Below are 15014 nucleotides of genomic sequence, written 5' to 3'. Positions count from 1 at the left end.
TTTCCCTCCCCCAGGACCTCACAGAAATGCTCAGCAAATCTGCAAACCTGTTCCTGGGGGTCGGAGATTGGATCACCGTTTTTTCCCCTGATGGTAATAGTAAACAGACACACACACAGACACACACACAGACACACACACACAGACACACACACAGACACACAGACACGCACAACAATAACAACAACCGCCATTCACCACTCAGTGGCAGTAATGTCACCACGACGCTTGTGCCAGGCTATGTGCACCTTGAGGCCACGTGAAGTGTTGACCGACCGCTGGCAGGAGGTCACGGGGCAGACCCAGGTGCCACGGGTCGACTGACTGAGATGATATACACACACGGAGACACACAGACAGATACACACAGACACAGATACACACAGACACACACAGACACACACAGACACAGATACACACAGAGAGACAGATACAGACAGAGAGAGACACACAGAGAGACAGATAGATACACAGAGAGCGTTTGTTAATGTATGTCTCATTAAGGACAATTTAATGTTCATATTTTTACCTCAGAATGTAAAAAAAATGTTCCTCAATGTTCAAAATATTTTTTGTTTACCTCAGAATATTTATAAAAAATACTAATGTTCTTTTTTTTACCTCAGAATGTAAAAAAGATTTGTTTTTACCTCACAATATAAAAAAATTGTTTACCTCAATGTAGAAATTCTATTCTTTTACCTCACTCACACTCTTGAATGCGTTTATTGCCGTTTAATATATTAAACTTTTGCACATTTTACCTCATCGTTTCCTGTTAGCACTTTACGAGTTCACCGTGTGTGCGTGTGTGTGGGGAGCGTTGGTGCGCCAAAGCAAACCCCTCCAGTGAAGGCCCCCCGTGTGGCCTCTAACAGACTGTAGGGGCAAGTGTCTCTTAGCAGCTCGCAGCAACTGCGAGCACCGTCACGACAAAATTATCTTACATCCACGTTCACCCTCTGTGAATATTCACACGCACGTGGGAGACGCGCTAACCCATCCCTAGCGATCCGAGCGGTGCGTCTTAAGAGTGCGAGGATTATTCTCCTGGCCGCTCTAACACCGTTGCCACGTGACGAGCGACCTGACGGAGCTGCTTTCACTTGGTGCAGGGCAGGCCGCTCGCGTGGACCAAGATTGGCACAGCAACTCAGTGGGGGGCCCCCTTACACCCTGGTGGCAATACACTTAGTTTAGTTTTACTTAGGTCTCTGTTAGTGTGGGTCTCTGTGGGTATCTGTGTGGGTCTCTATGGGTCTCTGTGGGTCTCTGTGGGTATGGATCTCTGTGGGTCTGTGTGGGTCTCTATGAGTATGGGTCTGTGGGTCTATGTGAGTGTGGGTGTCTGTGGGTCTCTGTGAGTCTATGTGGGTCTCTATGAGTCTCTGTGGGTCTCTATGAGTATGGGTCTCTATGAGTCTGTGAGTCTGTGTGGGTCTCTATGAGTCTCTATGGGTCTGTGTGGGTCTCTATGAGTATGGGTCTCTGTGAGTATGGGTCTCTGTGGGTCTCTATGAGTCTCTGTGGGTCTCTGTGAGTATGGGTCTCTATGAGTCTGTGTGGGTCTCTGTGGGTCTCTATGAGTCTCTATGGGTCTGTGTGGGTCTCTATGAGTATGGGTCTCTGTGAGTATGGGTCTCTGTGGGTCTCTATGGGTCTGTGTGGGTCTTTCCCTCCCCCCCCCCTTTATCCCCTGGCTGTCGCCTCCCCCTCGGGTGTCGGCCACGCCCACACCTCATCCAATCAGGAGTCTCTGGCTCACGGATGACGCGTCACCTCCAGCTTCCGGCGCTCAGCAGCACTTCCGGGGCGTGTAGAGTCCTGGGAGTCGGCGGCTGCGTCACGTGACCACTCCCACGTGGCTGCGTGCTGCCCGCTCCGTCCGTAGTTACCGTGAAAGACTTGAGACTTGCTGTATTTAGACTATATCGTGACATATTGAGGCGTTAAAACTATCACGGTTTGTTACTTGAACGATTTCCCTTCCCGCCGTGTAATAATGGGCAGTGTTTGGTAAGACTGTTGTTTTGTTTTTCATCATAACGGGACACATTTTTTACATTATTCCACATGCATAGCGGGGGGTAGGGTGTGAGCTTGAGACGTTTGGAAGCCGGTTTAGCATGAGCACTTTAAGATTTCGTCAATAATGTAATCGGTCTTGCTCAAGCAAATACATTATGAAATTTGCACACGTGTCAATAACGATTGAATTTTTTTACACGTGGAAAAATGTGTTCTATTTTTTTGCAAAAAATTGCAAATGCAGTTTATTTTCCAAGTGTTGTGAAAGCCTTTATTCTTAATGCTCTGTTGAGCACGAAGTGCCCGTGGGTATAACCTGTGGTAATCCCCATATATATAAAAGGCAAAGTTGTGAATGTGTGTGTTGTCTGTACTTCTCCACATGCAACAAACTGGAAATTTGCCATGTGGGTACTTTCCAGGCTGTACACCATGCAAACATTATACAAATACACTTTTGTATTTTTTTAGGGGGGGGGGAGCTCAATAATGCATTTTATTTTTTGCACGGCAAGTGAGCTGTGACGTCAAATCTGTCACGTGACCACTTGTGTGCACCCAGCACGTGCCTGTCCAAGTAATAAACTCCACTCGTTAACACTTGTGTGCACCCAGCACGTGCCTGTCCAAGTAATAAACTCCACTCGTGAACACTTGTGTGTACCCAGCACATGCCTGTCCAAGTAATAAACTCCACTCGTGAACACTTGTGTGCACCCAGCACGTGCCTGCCCAAGTAATAAACTCCTGAGCACGAGGCGCGAGCGACTAACCAAGACATGGACAGAAGAGAGTGGTGGCAAGGCGAGTTGGCAGACGACATCTACCGCGTCCTTCGAGAGAAGGTATCCGCCTCTCTCGTCAATAGGCCTCCTACACGCAGACGCGAATCCTACGAACTGATTTACACGGCACGTACGTTTGAGTGCTCGACTCGCAGTGAGTGGGTTGCAAGTTCAATCCTGGCCAGCGGATCAACCCAGCCCCCTATCTCTCCGGGGACTATAACATGAGCAATACGGTTCGAAGAATAAAAGTGGCTGTGCTTTGGAGCTACGGATCTCCACACCTCGTGGTTTTGTTTCATCATAGGCTGAGGACTATTCTTAGCTCTTTCGGTAAAGTCACGTTGAAGGGAAACAATAAAATAATAATATATATAAAACAATAAAAAATTATCACGACATTTCAACCATAACACAAACGGTCGTCATCAGGTGTGTCGGTTTGCATAAAGTTATCTATTTTAAAACGATTTATTTATTTATAAAAACGTCAGCGCCACGCGCAGCGATTTGGCAGTTTATTTAGAAGGACTAGTCCATCTATGTTCTGAAAAGAGGAGGGGGGAGACGAAAAATTAATGTATGCTGTCTGAAAGCCACTGTAAGCGTGAACAATCAATTAAGACCTGAAATGGTTTATCAAATCTTTCCAATGATTGCTAAGCCAGAATCCATCTTCTCGGTTGAAATTGTCTCTGTGCTTGTATATGTGGATAACCTCATGAACGAATCTCTCATGGTAGCCAGATGGCTTACAAAGGCTGAGAACTACCGAATTAGTTCTTCGCCATCTTTCACTCGCTTGAAAAGGGAGACAATTTTGGCCCGTGGCTTTTGTCACTCTTGGTTTGCGTGACGGCGAAAGTTAAATGCTGTGGCCCACCGTAACCGGGCACGTCGCCTCCTTCGACCCCCAGAATAATCTATTATCGTTTCAAAACACCTCTTGACCTCTTGACCCAACTCCACAGCGTCCCAACTGCCCTACCAAACCCCGCGTCCTCTTTTTGTTTTTCCCTCGCAGGAGCTGTCGCTGCCTCGGTTTTGCGCTACGCTCGCCCCAGCTGCACCTCCGTCGCCACTTCGTCGACCTCCTGGCAACGCTGAGCGAGCACCTGCAGCTGAGTGTGGCCACGCACCACCTGGCCATCGCGATGTTAGACGTGTTCATGGACCGCCACGACATCACCGTCCTCTGCCTCTACACCTGCTCAATCTGCTACCTCATTATAGCAGGTCGGTCAATCGCTCACGTGCCCACCCACCCACCCGATCACCCGATCACTCGCTCATTTCTCGCTCGTACGCTTGGTCGCTTGCTCACCGTCGGCATGCGTGTCCCTGACACCCTGCGCAGCCAAGTTCGAGGAGATGGATGAGCAGGTGCCGCGACTGGACTGGGTGAACCGGCTGGAGGTGATGACCAAGCAAGGGCTAAGTCTGTCCAAGGAGGAATTGCAGCAGACGGAGGTAGCTGCATGCCCCTATTAATTCAGCATGCAATGTTTCACCCCAGAACCGTTCCGTGCATTGTCATGATTCAAGGTCACGATTTGATTCAAGAAACCAATTGTTTCGTCTTGTTACTTTACAATCTTACTCTGTGGGTCTGTCGGTAAAGTCACGTAGATGGAAAAATAATTTTAAAAAATCACGACGTTTCGATGGCAACACAAGCAGTTGTCCTCAGGTGATTGCTTGTGTTGCGATCGAAACGTCAAAGACCCAAAGAGTATGAACACATCATCTCTGTTTCATGCCAACTAATTATTCTGTAAACAATTTGAATGTACAGCCCGAATTTGAATATAGAAGCGTGTCTTCTTACTAGATAACAGGAAGGCAAAAGCTGCAGAATAACATTACCACAGCAGACCTGACGAATGAACGTGGAGTGGTGCAGGAAATTCTCCCTTCCTATGGTGGGGCTCAGTCTCTCCGTAAAACAATCACCCCGTGACGATTTGCTTGCGTTGCGATCGAAACATCGTGATATTTTTTGTTAATTTTTCAATCTACGTGGCTTTACCGAAAGACCCAAAAGAATATGATCGTCTTCTTTGGTTCTTTCGGTAAAGTCACGTAGAATGAGAATAAAATAATCACTTGATGAAATAAATAACACAATAATGAGAATATTATTGTGTTATTTTATCAATGTATTATTTTATTCTCATTCTACGTGGTGACTTTACCGAAAGAACCAAAGAAGATGAATCCTTGCAGTCACGAAAGCTTTAAATCGAAATTTAATATGATGGTCATTGCATTTACCCGTGCAGACGAAGGGCCGAGTTGACTCCTTGACCAGACATTTGAACTGTTTTGCGAGCCACGCACCAAATAAACCCTCCAGGCAACACGCAGCAGCGTGGCGGACTGAATGCTTCACGGAGTGGTGGCAGCTGTGCCGTGCCAGCCCACTCTCCCATCTGCCTCCCCCCTGCACAGTTCCTGCTGCTGTGTACACTCGACTGGAACCTGTGCACGCCCACAGCGGCGCACTTCGTGAACTACTTCCTGTGGCTGTCGCGGCGTGAGGACGCCCCGGCTGGAGGCTCGTCCTACCGGCATGCGTACACGACCAAGTACACGGCCCACTTCCTTCAGCTCGCCCTGCAAGGTGCTCGCAGAGCTGTAGAGGAGCGCTTCGTAGGCAACGCTAAGGTGACCAGCGAAGAAGGGACAGTGCCTGAAACGTCACCGAATATATCTATTTTTTCCAACGTCGGAATGTTGATATTCTTAGCTCTTTCGGTAAAGTCACGTTGAAGGGAAACAATAAAATAATAAAATATATATAAAACAATAAAAAATCTCACGACGTTTCGACCATAACACAAACGGTCGTCATCAGGTGTGTCGGTTCGCATTAATTTATTTATTTTATAACGGGGTATTTAAAAAAACGTCAGCGCCACGCGCAGCGATTTGGCAGTTTATTTAGAAGGACGAGTCCATCTATGTTCTGAAAAGAGGAGGGGGGAGACGAAAAATTAATGTATGCTGTCTGAAAGCCACCGTAAGCGTGAACATGTCTTAATTGATTGTTCACGCTTACGGTGGCTTTCAGACAACATACATTAATGTTTCGTCTCCCCCCTCCTCTTTTCAGAACATAGATGGACTCGTCCTTCTAAACAAACTGCCAAATCGCTGTCCGTAGTGCTAACGTTTTTATAAATAAATAAATAAACACACACAAACACCTATTCTTAGTTTTTTCGGTAAAGTCACGTTGAAGAGAAACAACAAAATAATAAAATATATAAAACAATAAAAAAATTCTCACGACGTTTCGACCATAACTCAAACGGTCATCTTCAGGTGTGTTGGTTTGCATAAATTTATTTTTAAACGGCGCATTTATTTATTTATAAAAAACGTTAGCGTCACGCGCAGCGATTTGGCAGTTTACCCAGGACTAGTCCATCTATATTTTGAAAAGAGGAGGGGGGAGACGAAATTTTTTATAATGTATGCTGTCTGAAAGCCAATGTAAGCGTGAACAATCAATTAAGAACTGAAATGGTTTATCAAATATTTCCAATGATTGCTAAGATAGAATCCATCTTCTCGGTTGAAATTGTCTCTGTGCTTGTATATGTGGATAGCCTCATGAACGAATCTCTCATGGAAGCCAGATGGCTTACAAAGAACCTCTGTCTCGGAAAAGTCAATGGCATGTGAGCCTACTGAATTAGAACAATGATCTGCTACGGCCGAGGTGTTGGTCCTACCGTGTTTAAGGTCTGCTTTGTGTTCACGAATGCGGTCCGAGACATGGCGTTTGGTTTCTCCAATGTAACTACTACCACAGAGGCAACTTAGTTTGTAGACACCAGGGTATTGTATGTCCGGAATCACATCTTTTACAGACGGAACCAGATCACGGATTTTATGTAATGTGTTGAAACGGACCTGGATCTTGTGTTTATTCAAGATTTTGGAGATCTTTTTTGTGATCCCAGCAATGTAGGGTAAAGTGATGGTTTTGAAAGGCTCCTCAAGAGGGTTCTTCTTCATGGTTTGAGTGATACCATTGGAATCATTGAAGACTTGGTTCATCAAGGACTAAACACTGAGGTACCCCCCCTGGTGAGACACTGTTTAACCAATACATACTTCACTTGGAATGGAACTTTCTACAAACAAACTGAGGGCACCCCAATGGGCTCCCCCCTTTCTCCAGTTATAGCTAACATTTTCATGCAGAAATTTGAGACTGACGCCATCCAGACTGCCACTCTGCGCCCAACCTTATGGAAGAGGTACGTGGATGACACTTTTGTCATCTGGCCACATGGCCGGCCTGCTCTAGACCAATTCTTCGACCACATCAATTCCATACACCCAGCCATCAGATTTACCATGGAAGTCGAAATAGATGGCAAGATACCTTTTTTGGATGTCCTAATTAAAAAGAGACCTGATGGTTCAATGAGCCACTCTGTCTACAGGAAAGCTACCCATACGGATGCTTATCTGAAACCGGATTCCCACCACCATCCATCACAGAAGAATTCTCTCATCAAGACTCTGTATCATAGAGCCCAATGCATATCCGACCAGGAACACATAAGCAGTGAACTCAAGCACGTACACCAAGCTCTTAGGGCTAATGGTTACTCCGACTATACAATCCGCAAAGCTATCACTCAAACCATGAAGAAGAACCTTCTTGAGGAGCCTTTCAAAACCATCACTTTACCCTACATTGCTGGGATCACAAAAAAGATCTCCAAAATCTTGAATAAACACAAGATCCAGGTCCGTTTCAACACATTACATAATATCCGTGATCTGGTTCCGTCTGTAAAAAATATAATTCCGGACATACAATACCCTGGTGTCTACAAACTAAGTTGCCTCTGTGGTAGTAGTTACATTTGAGAAACCAAACGCCATGTCTCGGACCGAATTCGTGAACACAAAGCGGACCTTAAACACGGTAGGACCAACACCTCGGCCGTAGCAGATCATTGTTCTAATTCAGTAGGCTCACATGCCATTGACTTTTCCAAGACAGAGGTTCTTTGTAAGCCATCTGGCTTCCATGAGAGATTCGTTCATGAGGCTATCCACATATACAAGCACAGAGACAATTTCAACCGAGAAGATGGATTCTATCTTAGCAATCATTGGAAATATTTGATAAACCATTTCAGTTCTTAATTGATTGTTCACGCTTACATTGGCTTTCAGACAGCATACATTATAAAAAATTTCGTCTCCCCCCTCCTCTTTTCAAAATATAGATGGACTAGTTCTGGGTAAACTGCCAAATCGCTGCGCGTGACGCTAACGTTTTTTTCTAAATAAATAAATGCGCCGTTTAAAAATAAATTTATGCAAACCAACACACCTGAAGATGACCGTTTGAGTTATGGTCGAAACGTCGTGAGAATTTTTTATTGTTTTATATATTTTATTATTTTGTTGTTTCTCTTCAACGTGACTTTACCGAAAAAACTGAGAATATGAATTACTGCAGTCACGAAAGCTTTAAATAAAAACACACAAACACCGTTAAATAAATAAATAAATGCAAACCTCCACTTCTTTCAAATGTTTCTTGCCGTTGCTTTTCACACCTGATGATGACCGTTTGTGTTATGGTCGAAACGTCGTGAGAATTTTTATTGTTTTATATATATTTTATTATTTTATTGTTTTCCTTCAACGTGGTGACTTTACCGAAAGAGCTAAGAATATTAATTACTGCAGTCACGAAAGCTTTAAATCAAAATTTTAGTCGGAATGTTTGTTCAAATGTTCAGGGTGCCGTTGGCCCAACGTTCCTCGTTCACTGGGTGCTTGTGCGTTTAAGCGTCTGTGTGTGTGCCTGCCTGTCATTCCTGTGTGCAGGGTAGAGGTGGCATAGCGGTTAGCGCTACGCTGCAGCTACGACCCTGGACACCCTGCTGGTCCAATGCCCGCTCACGGCTATCACCAGTGACGATTATCTGAACCGGTCCTGGGCCTCCCCTAGGTCGACTCGGCCTCAAATGAGTAACTCAATGCGGTGTGTAAACATCGCTAGCACTGGGGAGACAAAGGCGGCCGGGCGTGGTGCTGGCCACCCACCCCCTCGTGTGCCGTGCCGGCCTTCATAGGTGCTCGCTAACAGCACTTGCCCCAACAGTCTGTTAAGGCTAAACGGAGGGTTTTTGTCTTTGTGTGTATGCAGACCACGTATTCCTGAGTTTCCGTCCATCCGTGGTGGCGGCTGCAAGCATAGCATTGGCCCGTATAGAAGTGAAGCTGCCCTCTGCGTGGACTCTGTACATGCAACACTTCACTGGCCTTGCCTGGGAGATGATCCTGCCGTGCGCGGAGCAGCTGATTTGGTGATTTGCACGACAAAACAACACAAAGCTCTCCTAAGTGACCGTTTAAGAGACCTATTAAGGCTGAGTTGTGGCTCACGAGGCAGCAACGTGCTCTTTTCTCTCCACAATTTATGTTTACAAACCAATACCGGTTACCCGTTAAAGCCGAATTTACCCAAGGGAAATTGAATACAGGTTATGCGTCGCTGCCCGAACCATCATTGCGGCCCAAAACCATCACTGCTTTAAGATTAACTGTTAGTCAAAGTGAAAGTGGTCTCCCAGGTCAAATGAGCAATGTCGGTGGGACCGAGGTAGTCGTGTCAATCCAACATTCACACGGTGGAGGCCAGTGTCTCCAGAGGACAAATACTGTTGTCAAGTTGGCATGACGAGAGACTACTAAAAAAAAACACGAGTATGCCATTGTGCAACAGATGGCAAATATTTTAAACAATATCCATGACGACTAAATGAAGCTGATATGTGGATTCCTGTGCGTGCGAATTTCACGTCCTAGTCCATCACGGATGCCCTGAGACTCGGTGAGGCGCTCCAGCATTACCCATGGTGCCTTGTGACTCATTGGTAGATGGGCCCTTATGGTTGAGGTTTCTCATCACCTTGCTGAATTAAATAAGCAGATGAACGCTAAACGATTAGACATTCCTCTGGTGCTGTTGCTGGCTTCTTAGTATTTTGGGCCTGTGCTTAGCAACCGTTATTTAAACATAACAACATTAAGTTGCACACTCTTAATTTTTAGAGATTGGAGAGTATGGTTTTCAGATTTTGCCCCAGGGTTGTTTCCACTTATGTTATATTGAGGACAAACTACTACAAACGACAGTACTATGCAGTGGTGTTAATTACTGCAGTACATCCTAGATGTTTTTATTGATGTTAAATTATTATATTGCTGTCAAGGGCACGGTGTGATATTGGGTTCAAGGATCACAAGATGGGCGTGAACCTAACATTATTAGACCCACATGCATGGACCTGTGTGTGTCAAGATGGGCTTGAACCTAACATGATTAGACACACAGGCATGGACCTGTGTGTGTCAAGATGGGCTTGAACCTAACATGATTAGACCCACAGGCATGGACCTGTGTGTGTCAAGATGGGCTTGAACCTAACATGATTAGACACACAGGCATGGACCTGTGTGTGTCAAGATGGGCTTGAACCTAACATGATTAGACCCACAGGCATGGACCTGTGTGTGTCAAGATGGGCTTGAAGCTAACATGATTAGACCCACAGGCATGGACCTGTGTGTGTCAAGATGGGCTTGAACCTAACATGATTAGACACACACAGGCATGGACCTGTGTGTCTGTTCTAACTCTACGTCCTCCCCCTGTGTTCGAACTCTTCAGTAAATACAACTTCAACAGGAAGCAGGTCATGGAGCTTCAGGAAAATTCTGCTGTCCACTCTGAGCAGCCCTCCCACTCAGCCTCAGCCATACCACGTGTGCCTCTTCACCAGTCAACTCTACAGCAGCAGCAGCAGCCACAGCCACTACAGCAGCAGCAGCAACAGCAGCAGCCACAGCAGCAGCAACAGCAGCAGCAGCAGCCACAACAACAGCAGCAGCCACAGCAGCAGCAGCAACAGCAGCAGCAACAGCAGCAGCAACAGCAGCAACAACAGCAGCAGCAGCAACAGCAGCAACAGCAGCAACAGCAGCAGCCACAGCAGCAGCCACAGCAGCAGCAACAACAGCAACAAATGATGCAGCAGCAGCAACTGCAGCAGCAGCAGAAACCACAGCAGCAGCAGCCACAACAACAACAGCAGCAGGAGCAATAGCAGCAGGAGGAGCAGCAGCAGCCACAGCAGCAGCCACAGCAACAGCCACAGTAGCTGCAGCAGCAGCCACAGCAACAACAACAACAGCAGCAGCAACAGCAGCAGCCACAGCAGCAGCAGCCACAGCAGCAGCAGCAACAACAGCAGCAGGAGGAGCAGCATCTGGTGCCCAAGTCGGTGCAGACGCCACCTGTGGAGGTGGGTCAGGAGATGGAGTCGTCGTCGCCGCCGCTGCCGCCGCCGTTCAGCAACATTTGGGATGACCACGTTTTGGCCGTGCAAGCCGCGTGTCAGCAGGAACCTGGCCATCGAGCCGCACAACAGATAGATCGGCAGGCTGTGCGGCGATTGCTGTTGCGTTTTCGGCAGGGCACCGATTTCAGGAATGCAGAACACGGAGCGAGTTGTCGGTCAAAGCTCAGCTCGTCAGAGCTTTGGTCGGCAAGCTGGGGGGGTGGGGGGTGTTCAAGGAGGCTGTAGATCCATACTCTTTGGTTCTATTGGGTAAAGTCACGTAGGTAAAAAATAAAATAACAAAAATCACGACGTTTCGGCCACAACACAAGCGGCCTTCATCAGGTGAAGGGACGAGACTGTCTGGAGGACAGCGCTGGAGTGAGCTGTAGATTACCGGCAACGAAAGCGTCACAGAATCTTCGCGACGATTGCAAATTTAAATTAATGAGGCGTCGTGCCGCACACAATCCCGCGACATCGCAAACCGACTTCCGCTGGTCAAGAGGCCAGCCGAACGCCGACAAATAGTGGGTCGGCCTGCAGTTAAAAGCCACGCTGTTCGGGCCCGGCTCCACTCTGGCCATTTTATGTTTGGCCATGAATTCAAATGGCCAAAGAGACATAGTAAGAAAATGTCATCAAGCCTAAGTGAGCATTGGTTGATGCTTATTTTCACGGGAGTTTCTCAGCCAATGAAGGTATTTTTTAAGGACATGTCTGCGAAGTGATCGTTGCCGTTCCACAAAGCGGCACTTACTGCGTCAATCCCGGCGGAATAATTGGTCGCGAAAGCTTCCGTGTTAAACTGGAATAATTGCAGAATCTACCTCTTGTGTGGGAATTGAACTGGCGACTATCTGGTTATAGGTTGGACACTTTTATCACTGCGCTACACTGAACAACATTACCAAATACACTGAACATAATGTGCCATCTGTTTAGCCATTAAAATAAAAAATAACCATGCGTGGAATTTGTACCAATCTCATGTCTCTGTTTCGGGGCATAGTGTTAGCCCAAAGCCACCCAGACATTTCCATTAAACAGTGCGAACTGTGTCTGCTACTTGTTTTTATATATTGCGACCTTATCACTTATGCACCTCTCAGAAAGAACGTGTATTCATGAAATTACGTGTAATTATAGGGATGGCAAAGTCGGTTTCGAAGTTTTCTGCATCAACATGTGAAAGATGCTGCTACGGACAGGTGTATTGCTGTAATTTCATTGTGGATAATTATGTACACTTTAAATGGGCACATTTAATCCTGTGTGTGACTGGGTGACAGCATTTATATTCAGAATTATCTCTTGCATGTGAGACAAGGGAATCATTAATTGTTTTAGACTATTAATTTAGAAAAAAATATGTTACTGATAAAACTGTCTTCCTGCTCAAACGATCATGGCAAGATATTCGTATTTGTGGCCCTGATCCAGTGTTGGTAATTCCTTTAATATCACCAACAAAGAGTATTTAAACCTGTAATTGACGAAAAAATCCGATCATAACAGCGCAGGTTGTAAAATCATGTTTTACTTGCAAATAAACGGTTTCTTCTTAAGCAGTGCATTGTGGTTCTCTTACCTTTGGTCACTGTCAAAATAAATCAGAGCAAATCTGACCGACTGCTGTCAGGTAGCACCAATACAGAGATGGGTAACTCTAGGCCCATGTAGTCATTGATCAGACTCATCAGTGTGGTATCACCACCAATACAGAGATGGGTAACTCTAGGCCCATTTAGTCATTGATCAGACTCATCAGTGTGGTATCACCACCAATACAAAGATGGGTAACTCTAGGCCCATGTAGTCATTGATCAGACTCATCAGTGTGGTATCACCACCAATACAAAGATGGGTAACTCTAGGTCCATGTAGTCATTGATCAGACTCATCGGTGTGGTATCATCACCAATACAGAGATGGGTAACTCTAGGCCCATTTAGTCATTGATCAGACTCATCAGTGTGGTATCACCAATACAGAGATGGGTAATTCATAATAAAGGTTTTTGGGTTAGATCGCGTTTATTTATAAATGTGTCGTAACCCTCCACCACCCGACATGGCCAATCAGCAAAAAAAGTGTCACGTTGACAAAAAGACAAATAGTTCACTACTTTAGCCCACCGGTGTGTTGAAGAGTGAATCCACATTTACAGTTTGAGTACGACGTTTCGCTGGTAAATACATCCAGCAATCATCGGGCAATTCGCCAGAATGGTAAAGCCCTCGCTTGCTCCCGGTTTTATATAGAGCAGCAGGGTGACGTCATCACTTAACTCATATCAGGTGCAGTGATTAGAGGCGGAGGGGGGGGGTATTGTAATTATATAATCGATTGATAATCAGTCAATGGTTATGATTAGTAATGAGTTGTAGATTAGTAATTCTTTAAATCAAAATGTAATGTGTATTATTTAATAATACGCTTCCAGGCCGCACTAAGCCTGTAGCTGTCAGAGCGATTAAAGTTATTCTTGTTCCTCTCAATTTCAATGGATTCTCTAATTAGTCTTTGCCAGTAATAATTCGTTTTACACACCACTGCAACATTGTCAAAATCAATTGAGTGTCCTTGTTGACAAGCATGTTCTGCCACTGCTGACAGTTGTGTTTGAGATAATTTAATATTTATCTGATGTTCTTTTAGTCCTACGCTGATGTTACGTCCCGTCTGTCCAATGTAGCAGCTGCCACATAAACAATTAATCCGATATACACCTTCTGTTGATAATTTAGGTAATGCGTCTTTAGTACAAGATACTAGTTTTTAAATTTTGTGTACTGTACCAAATCTTACTGTAATGTTTTGCTTTTGCAAAACACGGGCTAATTTGTCAGTTACTCCTGAGATATATGGAATTTTTATTGTTTTAACAATCTGGTCGCTTTCAGCAGTATTGCGTTGCGATCGTGATTTGGCATTCAGTGCTCTGTTAATTTGAGCATTATTGTAGCCATTCTGTCGTAGTGCGTCTTTAACGTGTTTAATCTCTCTCACTAGACTCTCACCATCTGACACTGTTTTAGCCCAATGTATGAGCGTCTTGATAAGAGAGGATTTCTGAGCTGGATGATGATGTGATTCTGCATTCAGATAGGTATCAGTGTGCGTTTGCTTTCTGTAAACGCTGTGTTATTTTACCGTTTAGGCCATGTCCAAGCAAAATATCTAGGAATGGGAGTGTGTTATTCACCTCCATTTCCATGGTGAACTGGATGGCCGGGTTTTGTGCATTGAGATGATTTAGAAAATCATTAAGTGTATCTTTACCATGTGGCCAGACAACCAGTGTCATCCACATATCTAAACCAAAAGGATGGTTTCAATGTGCTCGAGGCAAGTGCTCTTATTTCAAAGTTTTCCATGTACAAATTTGGTATAGCAGGGGATAAAGGAGAACCCATTGCTGCTCCTTCTTTTTGTTTAAAGAAATCCCCTCTCCATAAGAAATAAGTGTTATTTAAACAATGGCCATCAAGTTTCGGAATATCTTTTGGTAAACCGGTATTCTTTACTAGTGTATCAAGTAATTTAAGCGATTCGTCCACTGGAACCTTAGTGAACAGAGAAATCACATCGGAGTAAGTTTAATATCTTTAATCACATTCACAAGATGTTCTGAATTTTGGTCGCGAAAGCCTATGTGTTAAACTAAACAGAGATGGGTAACTCTAGGCCCATGTCATTGATCAGACTCATCAGTGTGGTATCATCACCAATACAGAGATGGGTAACTCTAGGCCCATGTAGTCATTGATCAGACTCCATCAGTGTGGTATCATCACCAATACAGAGATGG

The 15014-nt window shown here is 45.2% G+C and overlaps 1 protein-coding gene across 1 annotated transcript; it reads left to right on the top strand.

Moving 5' to 3' along the window:
- The first annotated feature begins 1832 nt into the window (after positions 1-1832).
- Positions 1833-12768, top strand: LOC142915948 (cyclin-J-like). The gene is made up of 7 exons (XM_076061580.1): positions 1833-2016; positions 2750-2873; positions 3838-4049; positions 4171-4283; positions 5265-5436; positions 9004-9163; positions 10531-12768. The coding sequence occupies exons 3-7, from the start codon at positions 3968-3970 to the stop codon at positions 10964-10966; spliced, it is 963 nt and encodes a 320-aa protein (XP_075917695.1). The 5' UTR covers positions 1833-2016; positions 2750-2873; positions 3838-3967; the 3' UTR covers positions 10967-12768.
- Positions 12769-15014: the final 2246 nt, after the last annotated feature.

Source organism: Petromyzon marinus, unplaced genomic scaffold (assembly GCF_048934315.1).
Source record: "Petromyzon marinus isolate PM22_M1 ecotype Great Lakes invasive population unplaced genomic scaffold, UKy_Petmar_22M1.pri1.0 PM_G_Scaffold_37, whole genome shotgun sequence".
Taxonomy (NCBI): Eukaryota; Metazoa; Chordata; class Hyperoartia; order Petromyzontiformes; family Petromyzontidae; genus Petromyzon; species Petromyzon marinus.
The sequence above is the reverse complement of the archived record's forward strand: the minus strand, read 5'-3'. Positions and strand labels throughout refer to the sequence as shown.

Excerpts from the sequence above, each read along its gene's own strand:
- LOC142915948 (XM_076061580.1), top strand. The coding sequence starts at position 3,968 with ATGTTAGACGTGTTCATGGACCGCCACGACATCACCGTCCTCTGCCTC. Across the intron at positions 4,050-4,170 it reads CTGCTACCTCATTATAGCAG|CCAAGTTCGAGGAGATGGAT; the intron begins GTCGGTCAATCG and ends CACCCTGCGCAG. Across the intron at positions 9,164-10,530 it reads TGCGCGGAGCAGCTGATTTG|TAAATACAACTTCAACAGGA; the intron begins GTGATTTGCACG and ends CGAACTCTTCAG.